At 44.4% G+C, this 17891-nt stretch overlaps 1 protein-coding gene and 1 pseudogene across 1 annotated transcript in view; one reads left to right on the forward strand and one right to left on the reverse strand.

The window, feature by feature from the left end:
- The window catches only part of NAALADL2 (N-acetylated alpha-linked acidic dipeptidase like 2), a 395487-nt gene that overhangs the window by 193023 nt on the left and 184573 nt on the right, over positions 1-17891 (forward strand). Inside the window, exons 5-6 of the mRNA XM_066622267.1 lie at positions 8068-8211; positions 16958-17050. Coding sequence (XP_066478364.1) covers positions 8068-8211; positions 16958-17050 — 237 coding nt within the window. The remainder of the gene's footprint in view (positions 1-8067; positions 8212-16957; positions 17051-17891) is intronic.
- On the reverse strand, positions 14559-14678 carry LOC136646764 (5S ribosomal RNA; annotated as a pseudogene).

Consider the following 17891-nt stretch of genomic DNA (forward strand, 5'->3'; position numbering starts at 1 on the left):
TTTGCATGAACGGAAGCATCTAGAATGCGATGAAATTCTGCAGCAACTTAGAGATGTTTATCTGTCAGTACAGTTGCTGACTTTCATATATTTTTCATTGCACAAATGGAGGGGGCTAGGGGCCCAATCCTATGGGTCTCTGTTCCAGCGCTCCTCTGGCACCACCAACTCCAGTCATAGCAAAAGTGCCATAAGGCACTCTTGTGTTTGTGGTAAACCTGCTGGGCTGGTGCTGAAGCCAGGACCAAGAAGAACATAAGAAGAGCCCCACTGGATCAGGCCTTAGGCCCATCTAGTCCAGCTTCCTGTATCTCACAGCAGCCCACCAAATGCCCCAGGGAGCACACCAGATAACAAGAGACCTGCAAGGTCTCCTGGGAATTGTAGTTTAAGAACATAAGAACAGCCCCACTGGATCAGGCCATAGGCCCATCTAGTCCAGCTTCCTGTATCTCACAGCGGCCCACCAAATGCCCCAGGGAGCACACCAGATAACAAGAGACCTGCAAGGCTTCCTGGGAATTGTAGTTAAGAACATAAGAACAGCCCCACTGGATCAGGCCATAGGCCCATCTAGTCCAGCTTCCTGTATCTCACAGCGGCCCACCAAATGCCCCAGGGAGCACACCAGATAACAAGAGACCTGCAAGGCTTCCTGGGAATTGTAGTTAAGAAGAGTTATGTAGTTAAGAACATAAGAACAGCCCCACTGGATCAGGCCATAGGCCCATCTAGTCCAGCTTCCTGTATCTCATAGCGGCCCACCAAATGCCCCAGGGAGCACACCAGATAACAAGAGACCTGCATCCTGGCACTCTTCCTTGCATCTGACATAGCCCATTTCTAAAATCAGGAGGTTGCACATACACCTCATGGCTTGTAACCTGAAGACTGGATGTGGGAGCACCCACCCATAAGTGGAACAACTAGCCAATGGTGAAAGTTTTGGGGCAGGGGAGGGCGGGGGAAGGCAGGGACAGTGGCAGACCTACCATTAAATCAAAGGGCAAATGCCCCAGGTGTGGAGCCTCATGCACCTCTAGGACCATGCAGAAGCCTCTCTGAGGCTCCCGACGCAGTTGGAAGCTGTGCTTAAAGCACTGGGGATGCACTAAGAGGCTTTCCTGATGTGTCCTGGAATCGCACAAGGCTTTGTGCGCTCCATGTAAGTGGGGGGGGGGCAGATTTTTGCGCAGGGAGGCTGTGGCATCCCGCAGGGGGCGACATCACAGACCTTTGCCTTGGGGCACGGGGCCAGGGAGTTCCACCACTGGGCAGGGAGGCAGCAGAATTGGGCGGGGAAGGGTGAACCAAAGGGAGGATCAGGTCGAAGGGGTGGGGATGACGGCAGACTCTGCCTCTGAATTCTGTGCCTACTCCCTGACCAGAAAGCCCAACACAGGCCTCCTTGGTTCTGCGCCAGAAAAATAGTTACAGTATAAATTGCAGTTATACATTATAAAACTTTTATTAATTATAAAACGGTTATTGCATTATTAAAAGTTGCAGTATAAATAAAAGCAGCCAAATAGGGACCGGTTCCCCAGATTTGTCCCCATGGCCAGGTCAGTACCACTAAGTCTTTGGTCTGGCATTGGCACGAATCACAAAATCAAGAAGAGCTGAGTGGGTCATTTTATTTGAGAGGACATTTTATGTGTAAAAGTGAAGCCACTAAGATTCAACAGAGGACAGGTTCCTTCGTATAACTTTAATAGTGGTGCCAATTAAGGGGTCTCGGGAGGAGCACTTTGTTCTGCAGTTTTACACAATAAAAAAATGCACCTCCAAAATGTCTTCTTGGGTACAAGTATTGAAAATAGTTCTCCCGCTATGTTGTTCCTTTCTTGAGGAATGCCTGCAAGTGAACACCATCAAACCTCTTAGGGAACAGTATTTCATAATCTTTCCTAAGTAATTAACTCTGTTGGCAAACTGCTCTTATACAATAAAAAAAAGACTATATTTTGAAATTAACCTTCTTCTTAGAATAATTGCAAACAAAGCGAGATATAAAAGAAGCCAAGACAGGGATTGATAGAAACCCTGGAAAATGTAGTATCGAAGCAACTGACTTTATGTACTACTACTACTACTACTACTACTACTACTACTAATAATAATAATAATAATAATAATAATAAAGGTATTTATATACCTCCTTTCTTGTTCATCAGATTTCTCCTCAGACTTTATTCAAGCGGTTAAAAAAAAATAAAACAGGTATTTCTATACCGCCTTTCCTGGTCTTGAGATTTCTCTTCGGACTTTATTCAAGGTGGTTTACATAGGCAGGCAAATTAAATCCCCGTAGGGATTTTTACAATTGAAGGAAGGTTCTATCTTTCAAGAACCACAACAGTCCAGATGTTTCTTTCTGATCTGGTTTTGCATTCTGGCCTCTATCCTCCCACGCTCAGAGCAGATGGAATAACTTGGCTCAGCTTGTCAGCTGCTTCAAGGTCGCACCGTGCTGGTGGCCTCGAACTGGCGACTTTTGGATGTTATCTTCAGGCAAATGGAGGCTCTACCCTCTAGACTAGACCTCCTGCTCCTTCAGATGCACCATCTGAATGCTTCTGACTATGGTTGGATTTATACCGTTCATGTAAGGCCAGCTCAGATTTCAACAACTGCTTTATGGTAGGGTGTGTGGCATTGACGGTGCAAATGTGTTGAAGACATATTGTCCCATCCACCAGGACTCTTGTCAGAAGTAATAATATCCTGACACTAATTCTTGCACCCATTTCATTGCCACAAGAGGTGCTGAAACTGCTAGCCTCAACGGTTTTTATTGAGGATTAGACACATTCAAGGAATATGACCGTACAATCCTAACGAATCACTTGCTGATACAGCCATGCTAACAGATTGCATGCTGCATTCTGTGGAGGTGGGGGGGGGGGGACGGGACCATGGAGATTTCCTCAAGGTGAGGGAACTTTTGTTCCCTTCTTTTGAGGCAAGGCTCCACTGCCAAAATGGGTCTCCTTGGATCTGTGCTAACTATTTTGCTGGCGTTGAACTGAGTCAAGGAGGAAGACAGGGAGAGGGAAGTGGATAGGATCCTAGTGCTTGTGGGGATCCATCCCCTCCCTCTGGGTTCCACCTCCCACTAGCCCCCTCCCTGCCCAGATACCCCATTTCCCCCTCCGTGCCTCCTTTCTCCCACTGCCTGCCCCTCACACCGGCTTACTTGTTTTTCTGCCTGTAGCTGGCTGTGGTAGCAGGAGAGATTCAGCAGGTGATGAAAGGGCATCTGCCAAACCACCCCTGGAATTCCCAACCCCGTGCGATGATTTATCCTAACCAGATTTGCTACATGAATTGCTTGCTCCTCTCACCTGCCTCTTTCCTCGGGTTTCTATACAATTGCCATGCTTGATTTTTTTGTTTTTAATCATCAAAACAAACCTGCGCCTCTTTGCTTCTAACTGCTTGATATTTAGTTAGCATTTAGCTTGTGAAAGATTAATAAAACAATCCCCTTACTTCCGCTTTTCACTGCCATCTGCTGAGCATCTCCTTGGAGAAATTAACCACATCCCATATTGGAACTATGAATGACAAATTTGCACCGTATGCAAAGCACACGGAAAAAAAAAATTCCCTTCTGAAAATATTCTTTTCCGGAATAATTACAAAGAAAGCAAAACATACAGGAGGCAAAGGCAGAGATAGATGGAAACCTTTGAGTAAACAAAGAAAATTGGGTCATGAAGGATGATGACACGGGACTCTTTCAATATATAGCTTGCTCTCAGTAATTTTAATTTTTTTAGACTGTTAGATTGGAGGAATACTTTTGTTTTGCTGCTCCTCTCCTTCCCAGAAACCTATTAACTAGGAGGATACACAAATGGAAATATTTGATTGATTGTTTGTTTGATTGATTGATTGATAGTCAAGAGTGGCTTACAACCTTTTAAAAAAAATACTTTCATCTCTAAGGAACTCACAACCCAAAGCACAATGTATTTTTAAGATATCAGTGTATATGTACCTTAAATTTAGACATACCTTTTCCAAATCACCTAGTATTTTCATTGTTTGACAAACAAAATACCTTGCTGAAAGCATCTATTTTCTGTTAGATATTTCTGGAAAGGCACAAGCAAGCTCTGAAATTGGAGCTTGCCTTGTGTATTTAGTTTCTACTGTCTCGTACCTAAGGGATAGTCCCTCTGAATACAGAACTAATATACGTACATAGATCTAACCCCCATGAATTTGTCTGACGGGCATTTAAAGATAAGGCAAAGCTTAAACCTATTTGTTTGATTTCTTCCATACCTTTTGATTCAAAAGATCTTCACAACCAAGCACACCTTAGGAAAGGTGATGACTTCTCTCAAATCAGAATTGTTTTTAAAATTTGTTCTTGGTCCTTAAAAAAATCTCATGTTGCTCCTGCTCAAACTGAGACTGTCATAGTGCTATTTAAGTACAGCAGAAGCTGGGCTAGCAGTACCCAAGTTTTTTCTCCTCTATTCCTTGGGATGGGGCTGGAGTGCCCAGATACTGGGCCAAGGTGTGGCTGCAGGCAGGGTGCCCTCTCATTAGTTCACTGCCCCCCCCATCCCAACCACTCAAAGCATCTGCTTCATCTCACCTTATGGGTGAGCTGGTCCTGGTACTATTAGAGAAGTTAGAACAGTTCACCTTGGTTGAGAGACAAACACCTTTGATTCCAGATGGCTGCTGAGCCATTAAAATCCTTCTTTCGAGGTATATTCCCCTTTATGGGGAAGAAATAATAAATGAAAATACATTTGTATCTCCATAAATGTGGAGAGGGCAGAATGGGGTGGGGATCAAGGCCTCCTGGGCATGGTGGGGTGGGCAGAGGGTGGAAATTGGTAGCAATTGTACCAGTGATATAATTCAATCTTGCCCAACCTCAACACACTCTCTTGGCAGTACTCGAACTTGCGCCAGGTAAGAGCTACCACAGGTCCGAATAGACCCATAGGGGTCTATGACATGGAGAAATCAGTTAAATAAAACTTTGTTTTATTTACTTTTCCACTCCTGCATAATCCTTGCCTACCCACAGGATGCAGAAGAGCCTCTGCTGCCACGATTGCACTCTGCAGGCAGGCACTAATTAGAATTGGGCCCTGTGTATCTGTGAGAAGCCAGAACTTGTGAGTTCCTGGGAGACCTGAAGCAGTGTTAGGGCAGAACAAGTAGCATTTTAAACCACAGCCCGGGTCTCCCCAGAACAGAGAGAGAGAGAGATTAGGGTACTCTAGGACAGTGGTTCCCAAACTCCTTAGCACCAGGACCCACTTTTTAAAACAGCATTCTATCAGGGCCCACCTAGCTTTATGAAACTTTTTTTTAAAAAGTTGCAATTTACCAGCAACTCAAGCCTCTGTTTTTATCCTTTTTATAAAGGGGTGAGGGGTGGTGGTGGGGGGTGTTATTTTCTGGAGTGTTTGTTCAGCTCCATGTTCGTTGGATTGGGACCATTATGGTGGACCTGTGTTCCCATTCGCCTGGTCTTCAATAAGAGTCAAGGCATGGCAACCTACTCACAAGCAATTGCACATGTGCTGCTCCATTTCAGTTTCGGTAGGACTCAGTACATTTTCCCTGTCAGCTATCAATTTGTCAGTTTCACAACAAACCAAAAAGCAGGTTGTGACCACACTGGTGGGTCCAGGCCCACGGTTTGGAAACTACTGCTCTATGAAACTCTCTGATATAGTACGAGAGATGGAGAGGAGTGTAAGGGAAGGAGAGGGCAGGTTTGACAGCAAGAGCATCGGGCAAATCTTATCCCACTCCCTTTCCACAGCTTTTACACATCTCGGTTGTATGTCAGCAAAATAGCTGGCTCAGAACCAAGGAGTCCCATAGGGACAATGAGAGCTTTCCCCAAGGCAAGCGAACAAAAGTTCACATACCCTGAGGATGCCTCTCCAACTGACCCCCCCACCACAGAATTATCCTGTGGCGCTCCTGCTTCAGTGGGGGGGGGGTTAGTTTCAATTGGGCTGCAAGAGTATCACTTATGTGTAATTAGTATAAATACTGGCATGTCTTGGAAATTCACGGACAGAAGGTTTTTATTTATTTAAACTTAAAAAAAAATCCATCTTTCCTTCAAATATGTTCAAGGGCAGCTTGCACTATAAAGTTAAAAAGGAGTCCTTAGAACATTAAGTGATATCCTCATGAAAACAAGTAAAAATTAACCAACAGTGTGAAAAACCAGACCATTAAAATCAGCAAGGGACCAAGAGATGTACATAAATGCCCTGAAAAATAACATAGTCTTTACTCGACACCCCAAAGATCACAATGTCACTCCATGGTGGGCATCTCTAGGGAGTGCGTCCCAAAGATGGGGCACCATCACTGAACCTGGGGACTTGCCCACTCAGATAACACTGGAAAGTGAAAAGGACTTCACTGGAATGCGATACCTGGTATATATAAAGGAAATAGTAGATGGTGCATTCAAGATGACTGAACTCAGACCTTCAGCCCAACATGCTTTATTCTTTCTTTTTCTGCTGCAATTTATAATTTCCTAGGATATTGCACAGTCCTCCTTGGAGTGTGTCTATTCACAGCATAAAACTGTTTGTCAAATTTCCATTAAGCTTAAGGTGAAAAATTAATGAACCATTCAGTTCAGTTATTTCAAAACTAATACAATTCTATTAGCAATGTAGTTGAAAGTCAAAGGAGTGGTATGTACAATTACAGTTCAGTGTTGAGTCAAACTTTTCCTTTTCTAAAGGGGAAAAAAAAGCAGAAATCATTAAAATGCTGTTTAGGACATAATAGGAGGGATGTAAATGTTTATTTTTAAGATTTGCTTTTTCTCCCAGTCTTGTTTATAAATGTTGAATTTATCTAACAGTGACAAAAGGCAACTTTTCTATGCAGTAATTTAGCTTAACCTGATAGGGTTGTAATTTCATTAGATGTAGACTGCAAACAGTGGCGCAGCTAGAGGGGGTGCAAAGTGCTGCATTTTGCAGGTGCCTGAACATGCCGTGCAAGCGGCTCCTCCCCCTCCCCTTTGGAGCCTTTCAGACTGTGGGAGCAAAACAGAAGCATTCACCTCCCTATATTTGCCTCCGTTTTGCTCCCACTGCCTAAGGGGAGGGTTCACTTGCACGACACGTTCAAGCACCTGCAAAACTTAGTGCTTTGCATCCCCTCTAGCTACGTCATGGACTGCAAATTGAAAGCAACATTTTAAATGGTCTGTGCTATATGTGTCTTTGGGCAGAACTAGAGAGGCACATAGCTGCCTCTCCCCTGTAATGCCCAGGATGGCTTACCCTTTGTAGAGGCCTTGTCACAGTTCTCTGTTCCCACCCCTACCAGTAGCAGCCGAAGCTGTAGAACAACGACAAGGAACTCATTCAGGCAATACTTAACCTGTTTAACTGGTCATAACAACATAAGAAGAGCCCCTCTGGATCAGGCCAAAGGCCCATTTATTCTAGCTTCCTGTATTTCACAGTGGCCCACCAGATGCCTCAGGAACCACACAAGACAACAAGCTAACTGCATCCTGGTGCCCTCCCTTGCATCTGCCATTCTGAGGTAGCCTACTTACTCTGAGGTATCCCATCATGGCTTTTAACCTGTGATTGATTTTTCCTCCAGAAATCTGTCCAATCCCCTTTTAAAGGTGTCTAGGCCAGATGCCATCACCACATCCTGTGGCAAGGAGTTCAGCAGGTTAATTACACTCATGTATTTAATGCTCTGTGAAGTCTGCCATGCTATTTTCAGTAACAGGAGGGAGGCAACCAGGGAGGAGACAATTTCTTCTACTCTATAACCAGAAGCCAAAGTGAGATTGGAGGAAGAAGATTTGGGTGACAGCAAACCCCTCTCCTGTGTATTTAAGGTGTTTGGGGCATCACACCAAAGGGTTGTCTGGCACTTCACTATGTGTGGTGGGTTGGGAGTGGGGACAGAAGGTATAATATCTTCCAAACTTGAACTGTTCTAAAACAAACAATAATCTAGAAAAATGAATTTACTGTCACTTTCTAAATATTTTTCTCTGTCTTTTTTTTCCCTTTGAAGATGGAAGCTATAAACAGAACCGATCAAACCTCACTTCTCTTTTGGTCCAACCTATTTCTGTGATGTTGGCCAGAAAGTTGATCTCTGCCCCAGAGAAAAGTGGTGAAAATGAAGCTTGCAGGCCCCTGAAATTGCCTGTGACAGGTAACGCTCTTCTCTCTCTCTCTCTCTCTCTCTCTCTCCTTCCCTTCCCCTCTCAACATGAAGATCCTCTTTAATTGTGAAGGTTCTCCAAACACTTTGTATGTAATTGTGCATAATTGAGGGCTTGGACCAATTGTAAGTACCGAGCACTTTAAGAGCAGTCTAGGAAAAAAAGTATCTGTTATTTGCTGAAGGGCTTACTGAAAGAGAACTGCACAGTGCGAAGTGCCACAGATGAGAAGGGCGATTTTAATAAAAAAGTATTTCATGTGCTAGTTAAAAAAAAAATGACTTGCAACTGTCAAGTCATAGTCCATTGGTTGTTGCAACTACCAAGTCCCAAGTGATGGAAGTCAGGTATCAGCGCACCAAGTCGCTTAGTACAAGGTATTAAAGTCTAATTCATGCTGTTGACTGAAAAATCCTTCTGACTCTGTGTGCCGTCACCCAAGAGAGGCTTCTCCAGTTACAGTGCAGTTTGTTAGGCCTTGTTGGACAACATAAAGTATCAGGGAGGCATTTAAGTTACCAGGGGACTACTCAAGTGATAGCTTTTGTGTTATTTATGCCTCCAGCGTGTTTATTAAACCACCAAACAAATATCCATTCCTGTGTACTCTTTAATTTGTAACTTCCTGTAAGAAATAGAGTAAGGCCTCAGTGTGTGTGTTGTGCGAGTGTGTGGAAAGGATTTAAAGAGCGATGTTTGCCTGGGGAGGATTGTTTTCTGACAACAACGATGCCGCAATGGCTTGACTGGGATTTGTTGAAACCATTGTGACTGCACTGGGAAGCATCATAGTCTCAGCAAAGGCAAGCAGGTGATTGGCCTTGGAGGAAAAGGTTTCTAGGGAGTGTGTACAGCAGTGTCTTATTTTGTATGGTGGAGCCACCCACACTTGAGAGGGGTGCAAACTTGTTCCACTTCTGTTTGGAATAATAACCAATACTCTCAAGGATCTGGGGAGAAGTACTGTCTAACTGTGGTTCTCAAACTGTGGGTCTGGGACCCACCAGTGGGTCGTGATCCCAATTTTAACCCCAATTTTTGGGATTCACGAAATTGACAGGGCAGATTAGGCTATGTGCATCAAGGGTTAAACAAGCTGCTACTTGGGGGGGGCACTGCTGTCCAATCACCATTATAACCACACCCCTTGGCATTTATAAATCAGGCATCAGACTCTAGGGCAGCCATTTTCAACCAATGTGCCATGGCACACTGGTGTGCCGTGTATGGTCCCCAGGTGTGCCGCGGGAATTTGGGAGAGGGTCATTTATTAGTAGGGCCATTGAGGAATGTTAGCCCCCCCACTGACAGCACAATGTGTCTTGTCAATTGTCAAAAAACTGATGGTGTGCGTTGACCATTTTAGTGCCTTGCCAGTGTGCATGAGATGAAAAAGGTTGAAAATTGCTGCTCTAGGGCCTCTAAAAGATTTGGGAACTACTGGTTTCAGCCCATGGTTACAGCTATAGTTCCAGTTCTTCACTGTGGTTTTACCAAGTGGTGTTTACAGGGGCCGTGCACCATCGTGACATCATACAACATTGTGATGTCACTTCTGGGTTCTCCCCAAGGAGGCCATTGAAAATTGCCCCAGCTACCACTGTGAGTGTTGCTTGCTGAGCATGCACACACACACACACACACACTCTTTGTGGCATCCCCTTCTGGTCTGGCACCTGGGTGGGCCGCTCCCCACCCCCCCACTTGCTATGCCACTGCTTCCATCCTTTTTAGGGTTGTGCAGAAACTCCTTATGAAATGTCATTTTTTTCTGTTTGAAATTCATTTGGCTTCCCTTGAAAAGTCTCAGAAGTTGTGCACTGGGAGAAACTTTAGCATTTTTTAAAAATGTACTTTGTATGGACTTTTGGTGCAAATTCTCTGATTGTTCAAGAGCTGATACAAGTACTTTCAAACCACGTATTCACCAAGCCAGTACTCCCTTGTGACTTTACTGTGTCAGAAAGGTGATGCCTGCAGACCCATTCTTGGCTGCGCATTTGAAATTCTCATTGCTGAGCCTGGTTAAGCTGAAGTGCTAGAATTCAAACCAAATTGGTTGTTCTGACTTCCACAGGCCCAACAGAACTGCCTAAATGTAAAATGATTAAGGGCCCAATCCTCTCCAGTTTTGCTGTGCTGATGCACCTGTGTCAATGGGGCTTCTGCTGCATCCTGTGGGGGGGGGGCAGTCACAGAGGACTGATCAAGGTAAGGGAATGTTTGTTCCCTTACTTTGGGGTGGCTTAGTGGCTCCAATAGTGCTGGAAGGTTGGACAGGATTGGGCCCTGAGAAGGCCCAAGTGACATCTCTCACCTAGTTTCTACAAATGCATTCCTCAGAGCCTTCTCAAGCAAGAAAAATAATGACCTAATTTGAACTAATTAGAACACAGCATGGTTACCTTTCTGCCCCATGCTAGCCATTGCTAATTTGCTTAGTTTTCTTATTCAGGGGTCCAGTAATCATGCACCCTGTTCTCTGTCAATTACAAAGACTCTCTCAGGAAGAAACTAGACATTGCACTGCTGATTCCTTATGTTAAAATACAAAATTGTCCCATATGTGAAGAAAAAGGATTGGGCTTTCATACTGACAGAAGGACTAAAGATTTCACCCACTGGTTACCTCCTCATCTCCCAAAGTACATTTATCCTCACTTGAGCTCAGGGCTAGCCCAAGACGTCCTGATATCGGAGACAGCATGCCAAATTATGCCCCCTCTTGATGTGGCAGCCTCTGCTCCCACTCTCCAGTGTTCTAACACAACACTCTCCTCCTCTCCACATTTTCTCTTCCTTTTCCAACTTGGGGGGTGGGGAACAAGCAGAGACAAGTAGTGGACAGAGATCAGTGCCCCTCATCAATCTGCTGTCTGCCAATCTGCGTAGGCTTCAGTTGGCCTCACAGATGGTCCGGCCCTGGCTGAGCTCAAATAAGTGGTCTCAACATGGAGGAAAGCACTTTGAGAGAGAGGCTGCAGGGAGGTAAGCTGTGGGCAGAGAGAGTGTTCTGCATTCCTCACCTATGCGCTTCCTTTGTTGATTAGCATATTTAAAATTTATCTTTCACCCTATAAAACCTAGGGTTCACGACAACTCTAGAGAGCCAGTGGAGTGCCAGTGGGGCAATATCCTCTTTCAGACTCCAGTGATGCCTCAGCAATAGCAGTAGGGAAAAGAGTAGGACTTCCCTGCACTACCCCTGCAGCCCAATCTGGGAGCAGAACAAATAACAGAACATGTGGGTCAGGAGGTCAGGAGCATCTCCCCATTGTTTACAGTGTGCTCATTTTTGGTGTGCTGCCCCCAGTGGGCAGGAAGAGGATAGTATTGGGCTCTAAACGGACGACTTTCTGCATGCAAGGCTTATACTGGGGAACAGATCTGATTTCCAGTTGTTTCTCATCTGGGTTCCACTACAGGCCCAGTTCTCAAAACCCCCCCCCATTTGTCCCACATTTCTCTGTATTATCTTCGTTGTATCTTTGATTTGATCCAGCAAAGTGGTTGCTGAATGCTTACATTTTCAGAGGCATTTAGAGCTGTCTGCCAATTGATGCCAATTCAGCATAGGTTTTTGTTTTTTTAAAATCATATTTCTATCTTGTCTTTCTCCCCCGGAGGGGACCCATAGTCCATAACATTAATGACAAAAATGGGTGACTAGTTTTTATGTGGCACAAATGACATCTCTGTGAGGAAAATCATATTCACTTTGTTGTTGACCACAGGAGGGCTCTTTTTAATGAATCAAAGTTTATTTGGAGATGGGGAGAATATAAGCCTACATCAGAGTAAACAGAGTCCAAGGGATCAATCACTTGCATGAGAAAAGATGAAAGCGAGACGGTTTCTCTTACAACACCTTCCGTTCATTCATCAGCGACGTCAAAAAAGGAGTTGCATGAGGAAGTTTACAGTATACTCCACACTCTGTCTGCAGCCATTGATTCTCTATTAACTGTCTTCATACACTATTTGATATATTGGTAAGCAAGAATTAATTCAGCAAATGCAGTAAATTAATGATGAAGTGTGAAATATTTTCCTCCCTTGTTGACCCACTGCATAACTTTCCACACAAGGATGTGTGTATTGGATCAATTTCAGAGCTGAGAAAGCACAAGAACGCATTAATAAAAACTAATTCAGAGACGCCCATCATGTATTTTCATCAAGAGAACAACCGTTCAGAGTGATGAGCTTTAGAGCACAAGCATCCTATGCTTGTCTACTTAGAAGTAGATCCCATTGTCTTCAATGTGTCTTTACTTTATGTTGGCAACCTTCAGTCTCGAAAGACTATGGTATCGCGCTCTGAAAGGTGGTTCTGGAACAGCGTCTAGTGTGGCTGAAAAGGCCAATCCGGCAGTGACAATCCCTTCCACACTGGGAGCAAGTGCAGTCTGTCCCTGGTCTGTCTCCCTGGCTATGGGCCTTCCTTCTTTGCCTCTTTGCCTCAGACTGTTGGCCAAGTGTCTCTTCAAACTAGGAAAGGCCATGCTGCACAGCCTGCCTCCAAGCGGGCTGCTCAGAGGCCAGGGTTTCCCACCTGTTGAGGTCCACTCCTAAGGCCTTCAGATCCCTCTTGCAGATGTCCTTGTATCGCAGCTGTGGTCTACCTGTAGGGCGCTTTCCTTGCACGAGTTCTCCATAGAGGAGATCCTTTGGGATCCGGCCATCATCCATTCTCACGACATGACCGAGCCAACGCAGGCGTCTCTGTTTCAGCAGTGCATACATGCTAGGGATTCCAGCACGTTCCAGGACTGTGTTGTTTGGAACTTTGTCCCGCCAGGTGATGCCGAGAATGCGTCGGAGGCAGTGCATGTGGAAAGCGTTCAGTTTCCTCTCCAGTTCTGAGCGAAGAGTCCATGACTCGCTGCAGTACAGAAGTGTACTCAGGACACAAGCTCTTACACAATGTGTCTTACTCTCAAGAAAATGTGCGTAGGATTGCTACCTGCCAGCCCAGTTCTAACCAAACTGCCTGCACCTGTTTGTATCCAGCACAGGCAACAAAGCTGCTGGAGGTCTCCCTTAGGTAAGGGCACTTTTGACCCCTTGCCCTGGGGTAAGCCCCAGCAGCCACTATTAGACAACTTGGTCCTGCGCCAGCAAAATTGCTAGTAGAGGAACGTGTAGCCCAGTGTCTGAAAATCAAGCCTGAAAAGGAGGATGTATCTGTAGGTCAGACCTGGGAAGGAAGTCTCTGCCACCATCCCTACCCTCCTACTGTTTACTAAGAATGGGCAGGCTGCCCCCCCCCCAAGAAATTTTACTTTCTTATAGAACTCACTTGACTTCCCTTTGAAAACATTCAAATGTGTGTTTTTTTCTTTGAACAGAACTTGGTATTCACTTAAATGTCATATTTTAAAAAGTGTTTGTGCCATCCCTAAGAATGCTAGCCAACCATACCGTAAAACGTACCCCAAAGTTCTCTGATGAGAAGTTTCAACTCGAATGCAGTAGCATAGCTAGAAGGAGGTCAAAGCACTAAGTTTTCCAGGTGATTGACCGTGCCGTGCAAGGGGCCCCTCTCCCTCCCCTTCAGAGCCGTTCCTGGCTGCAAGAGCAAAATGGAGGCAAACGCCTGGCTCCGTTGGGGAGGGGGTAGGGCCCCTTGCACACACATAGCATAGCACATAAACCTCTTTCTCCATGTAATCTGAGTCCTCATTGGTATCAGAGGTGCGACGAGATATAGCAGCATCCAGAGATGTGACATGGCATCACACTATGTCGTGACATCACATGACACTTTGACGTCACTTTCAGGTTCAGAGTAGGGCAGCTTCACAATGTGGCTGCCACCCCCATTCCCTCTACAGCAGCTTCCCGCTGACTTTCATCCTCTGCTAAGCCGCGGCAGACCTCCAAGCGCAGTGCTACACTTGGAGATCTACCGCTGTTCCGCAAAAGATGAAAGTTGGCTGGGAAACTCTGGCCTACTCTCGGCTTCTGCCAGACCACGGCAAACCCCCAAGCACAGTGCTGAGCTCAGAGGTCTGCCCTGGCTCAACAGAAAAATTGTGCTCCCTGTTGGCTTGTTGAGCTTGGGGCAGGAGCCCCTCAGGCTCCACCCTTGTTGCACCTCTGGTTGGCATCCATGTGCTCCCAGACTGCCTGTAACGGGGCATGTTGGTTGGCAACCTTCAGTCTCGAAAGACTATGGTATAAGCCTATAGCACCCACTATTCCCAGGCGGTCTCCCATCCAAGTACTAACCAGGCCTGACTCTGCTTAGCTTCCAAGATCGGACGAGATCGGGAGATAGTGTTCAGTATAGGGAGATGGTTGGCAACCTTCAGCCTCGAAAGACTATGGTATAAGCCTACAGCACCCAGTATTCCCAGGCGGTCTCCCATCCAAGTACTAACCAGACCTGACCCTGCTTAGCTTCCAAGATCAGACGAGACTGGGCATGTGCAGGGTAATAGTTACAATAGCTGTGTAATAGCTCGTGGTTTTAAGTTGGTCTCCAAAAGATGTGCTAAACTAAAACGAAGAACAATAACAGTGATCCCTTTCTGTTCTTTAAGTTGTGAGCTGGCTTTGTGGCTTAGATAAAGTTTAGAGAATATTTCAAGCTGCATTAAGCTATAGTCTCCCTGTCACTTTCCAGAGCATAAAGGAGAAAGAGATAAAGTTGTCAAGACCTTTAAAGTCTTTCATCGGACACCTAACACTGGAAAGTGAGATTTGTTGTCAGAACTGTTTAAGGGAAATTAAATTTTACTTCTTTTCCATACTCCATTGAAAGCTCTTTTTGTTAGGCACACTAGGACTTTGAGCCAAGTAATGTAACTGTACGATACATCTATTCATTTTATTGTCTGATTTGAGAAAATGTCTGTTGCCAATGGAGAACATTCTCTTTCGTTATGACCCACTTAAAGATGGAATGACACAAGACAGGGGACCTTTCTTTTGGGTCAATCAGGGCAGCTTTTGGTCTTCTTTCATACTCAGTTCCACATGAACGCATTGGATTAGCCCCCCCCCTTTTTTTTTTTACAAAACAGCTTGCCAAACTCCATTTAGACTCTGACTTTTGAGAATTCCTATTGTGACTAGTGTTAGCCACAACCTTTAAAGTCCTATATGGCCTGGACCTGAGTCATTGTAAGGCTGCCTTCTCCCAAACAAACCTGTCCAAGAACTAAGATATTCATGGGATGTCTGTTTTGGCAAATACATCTTTATAAATGAGGTCAGTATCAAATGGGGAATCTTCTTGGTGTCATGCTGTCTGCACAATGCCCTCTGCAAAGATACTCATCTGGTGTCCTCACTAGTATTTATTTGTAAAATTAAAATCCTGCCTTGGCTTCCCCATCGGAGACTTGAGAAGCCCCATTTCAGGGCTTGGGGCTTCCCCCAATGAGACCTCTGGTGGCTGCCTTGGGGCTGCAGGATGCAGCGGTAGCTACTTTGATGCCACTGCATCCAGTGGTGGTACCATGTTTAGAATTGGGCTGCCCATTCCATAGATACCGGAGGCATCTTAAGGATAGACACATGCAAAGGCAGGTAGGCAGGCAGGCAAACATATGGATTGATTACTTTTGCCTTGTCCCTTCCAGTAAACAAACCTGGTAGTGTGGTATAGTAAATCTATACATGCAGGTGAAATATCCATGAATGTTATTGGCATTCTTACTTAAGGACTTCAGTTTTGTGGCTTTCATTGAGTCTTATTATTATTAACTTTTTGCTAAAAGAAGAAAGGTCTATTTGTCATTGCGCTCATTTCGGTCTTTAATGAGGCCATTTGTTTTCTCAGCCTGAGAGGTAAAAGAAAAAAAGATATTAGTTTTAATTAATTTTTAAAACAAACTCATTAGTCAAATTCTGCAAATGTATGAACTTGGAGGCCCTTTTGACGAAGACATAGAGATGGTTTATTTTTCTCGTTGCAACATGTACTCCTATTTCAACATTCCTGTTTGCTTGTGGAATGAGCAAAAAAAAAAAAAAGAAATTATTGGAGAATAAAAGAAAAAGGAATAATTGTATTTGAGGGTAAGAAACCAGTGACCTGATCATAAAGCATCCTGTTGATTGAGAGATGTTTGATGTGATGTTCATGTTTAATTCAGGATCTATTTTACCTTTAAAGAAAATAAGATTGGTGACATGCTGGGACTGTTCCACAACTCTTAACAAATTGTCTAGACATTTTGTGAAACATAAGGCCCGTGATCCGGATATGGCCCACCAAAGCTTTTTATCCATCCCTTAAAATAATTGGGCTCTACCATACCTTGAAAATATGAAACATTTTGCATTTTGTTCTGTCATTTGCAGCTAATTTTAAGGACTTCAGTTTTGTGGCTTTCATTGAGTCTTTTTATTATTAACTTTTTGCTGAAAAAAGAAATCTGCAGCTAATCAGTTTCTAGATGAGAAAAAAGTGCTTTTTTTCTTGTCATCACCTGCTTAATGACATTGGTTGCTGCTTAATGGCATTTACTTCTGGCCCTTAGCAGGTGCCATGAATACTATTCGGCCTGCTGTATGAAATGAATTTGATACCTACAGGCCTTGTAGGAGAATGAAGGGACTCATGACATTTGTGAATTTGGGAAAAACAGAAATATTGATATGATTTCAGTCTTCCTTGATTCATTGGATTATCCCTTAATAAGTAACTGAAGTGTTTCATAGGGTTTTGCAGATGGATCTGTCATCTTCTTAAATACCTGTATATATTTTTTCTCCTAGCAGAAAGAAAAGTCATCATTATGGATGTTCAGACTGAACCAACGCATAGGACAATATCTAATGTTATTGGCTATTTAAAGGGAGCTACACTTCCTGGTATGTCCATCTTCCTTTCTCCTTTATCTATTCCCCTTAGACACTCCCCATGTTGCTTAACCCTGCATACATTCTTATGGACAGTTTTATGAAGCTTCCTTGTACAGAATCTGGTCTACCTGGGGCAACACTGTGTACTCTGATTGGTCATGATTTCCCATGGTTCTAGAGAGGGTTGCCTCCGAAGAGATGCCCTGGATGAAATGTGGACCTTCTGCTTACAGAGCAGATGCTGTACCACTGAGCTACAGCTCCTCTCTACTGATGCTTCCTTTACTCTGCCTTGCTACTAATTATCCTTATTTTTTATCTCACCTTGTCTCCAAGGACTACCTTATGAGGTAACTTAGATGGAGAGATCATAAGTGGCCAAAGACAGAATGGAAATTTGAGCCTAGGTCTCCCCAGTTCTAGTCCTTCACTCTGTTTACTGTGAGTCACTGTTTATGCATCCAAAAGATTGACTCTACCACTGCACCACTTTAGCTCCTCACTTAAACAATTTCATTATCACTAGACTCAATGAAATTTCAGGGCATAGAAATATGTAGAGTGGGTTAAACAAAGTAGACCATAAATCAGTGATTCCCAAACTTACTGGAGTCATGATACCCCAATAGCCTTCCTTGCTTAAGCGGGTGCCCCCATCTTGTGAAATCTCACAAGATCCAAGATGAAGGTACAAAAATCTCATGAGATCTCACAAGATGGTGGCACCCAAATCTTGCAGGATTTGTGCATCGCCATGTTGGATCTTGCAAGATCCAAGATGGCAGTTCCTGGGAGTGTTGGCAGGAGGAGTGACCGGGGATATCCCGCAGTGCCCTGTGAGTGAGTTGTG

This window comes from Tiliqua scincoides, chromosome 3 (assembly GCF_035046505.1).
Source record: "Tiliqua scincoides isolate rTilSci1 chromosome 3, rTilSci1.hap2, whole genome shotgun sequence".
In the NCBI taxonomy this organism is placed as follows: domain Eukaryota; kingdom Metazoa; phylum Chordata; class Lepidosauria; order Squamata; family Scincidae; genus Tiliqua; species Tiliqua scincoides.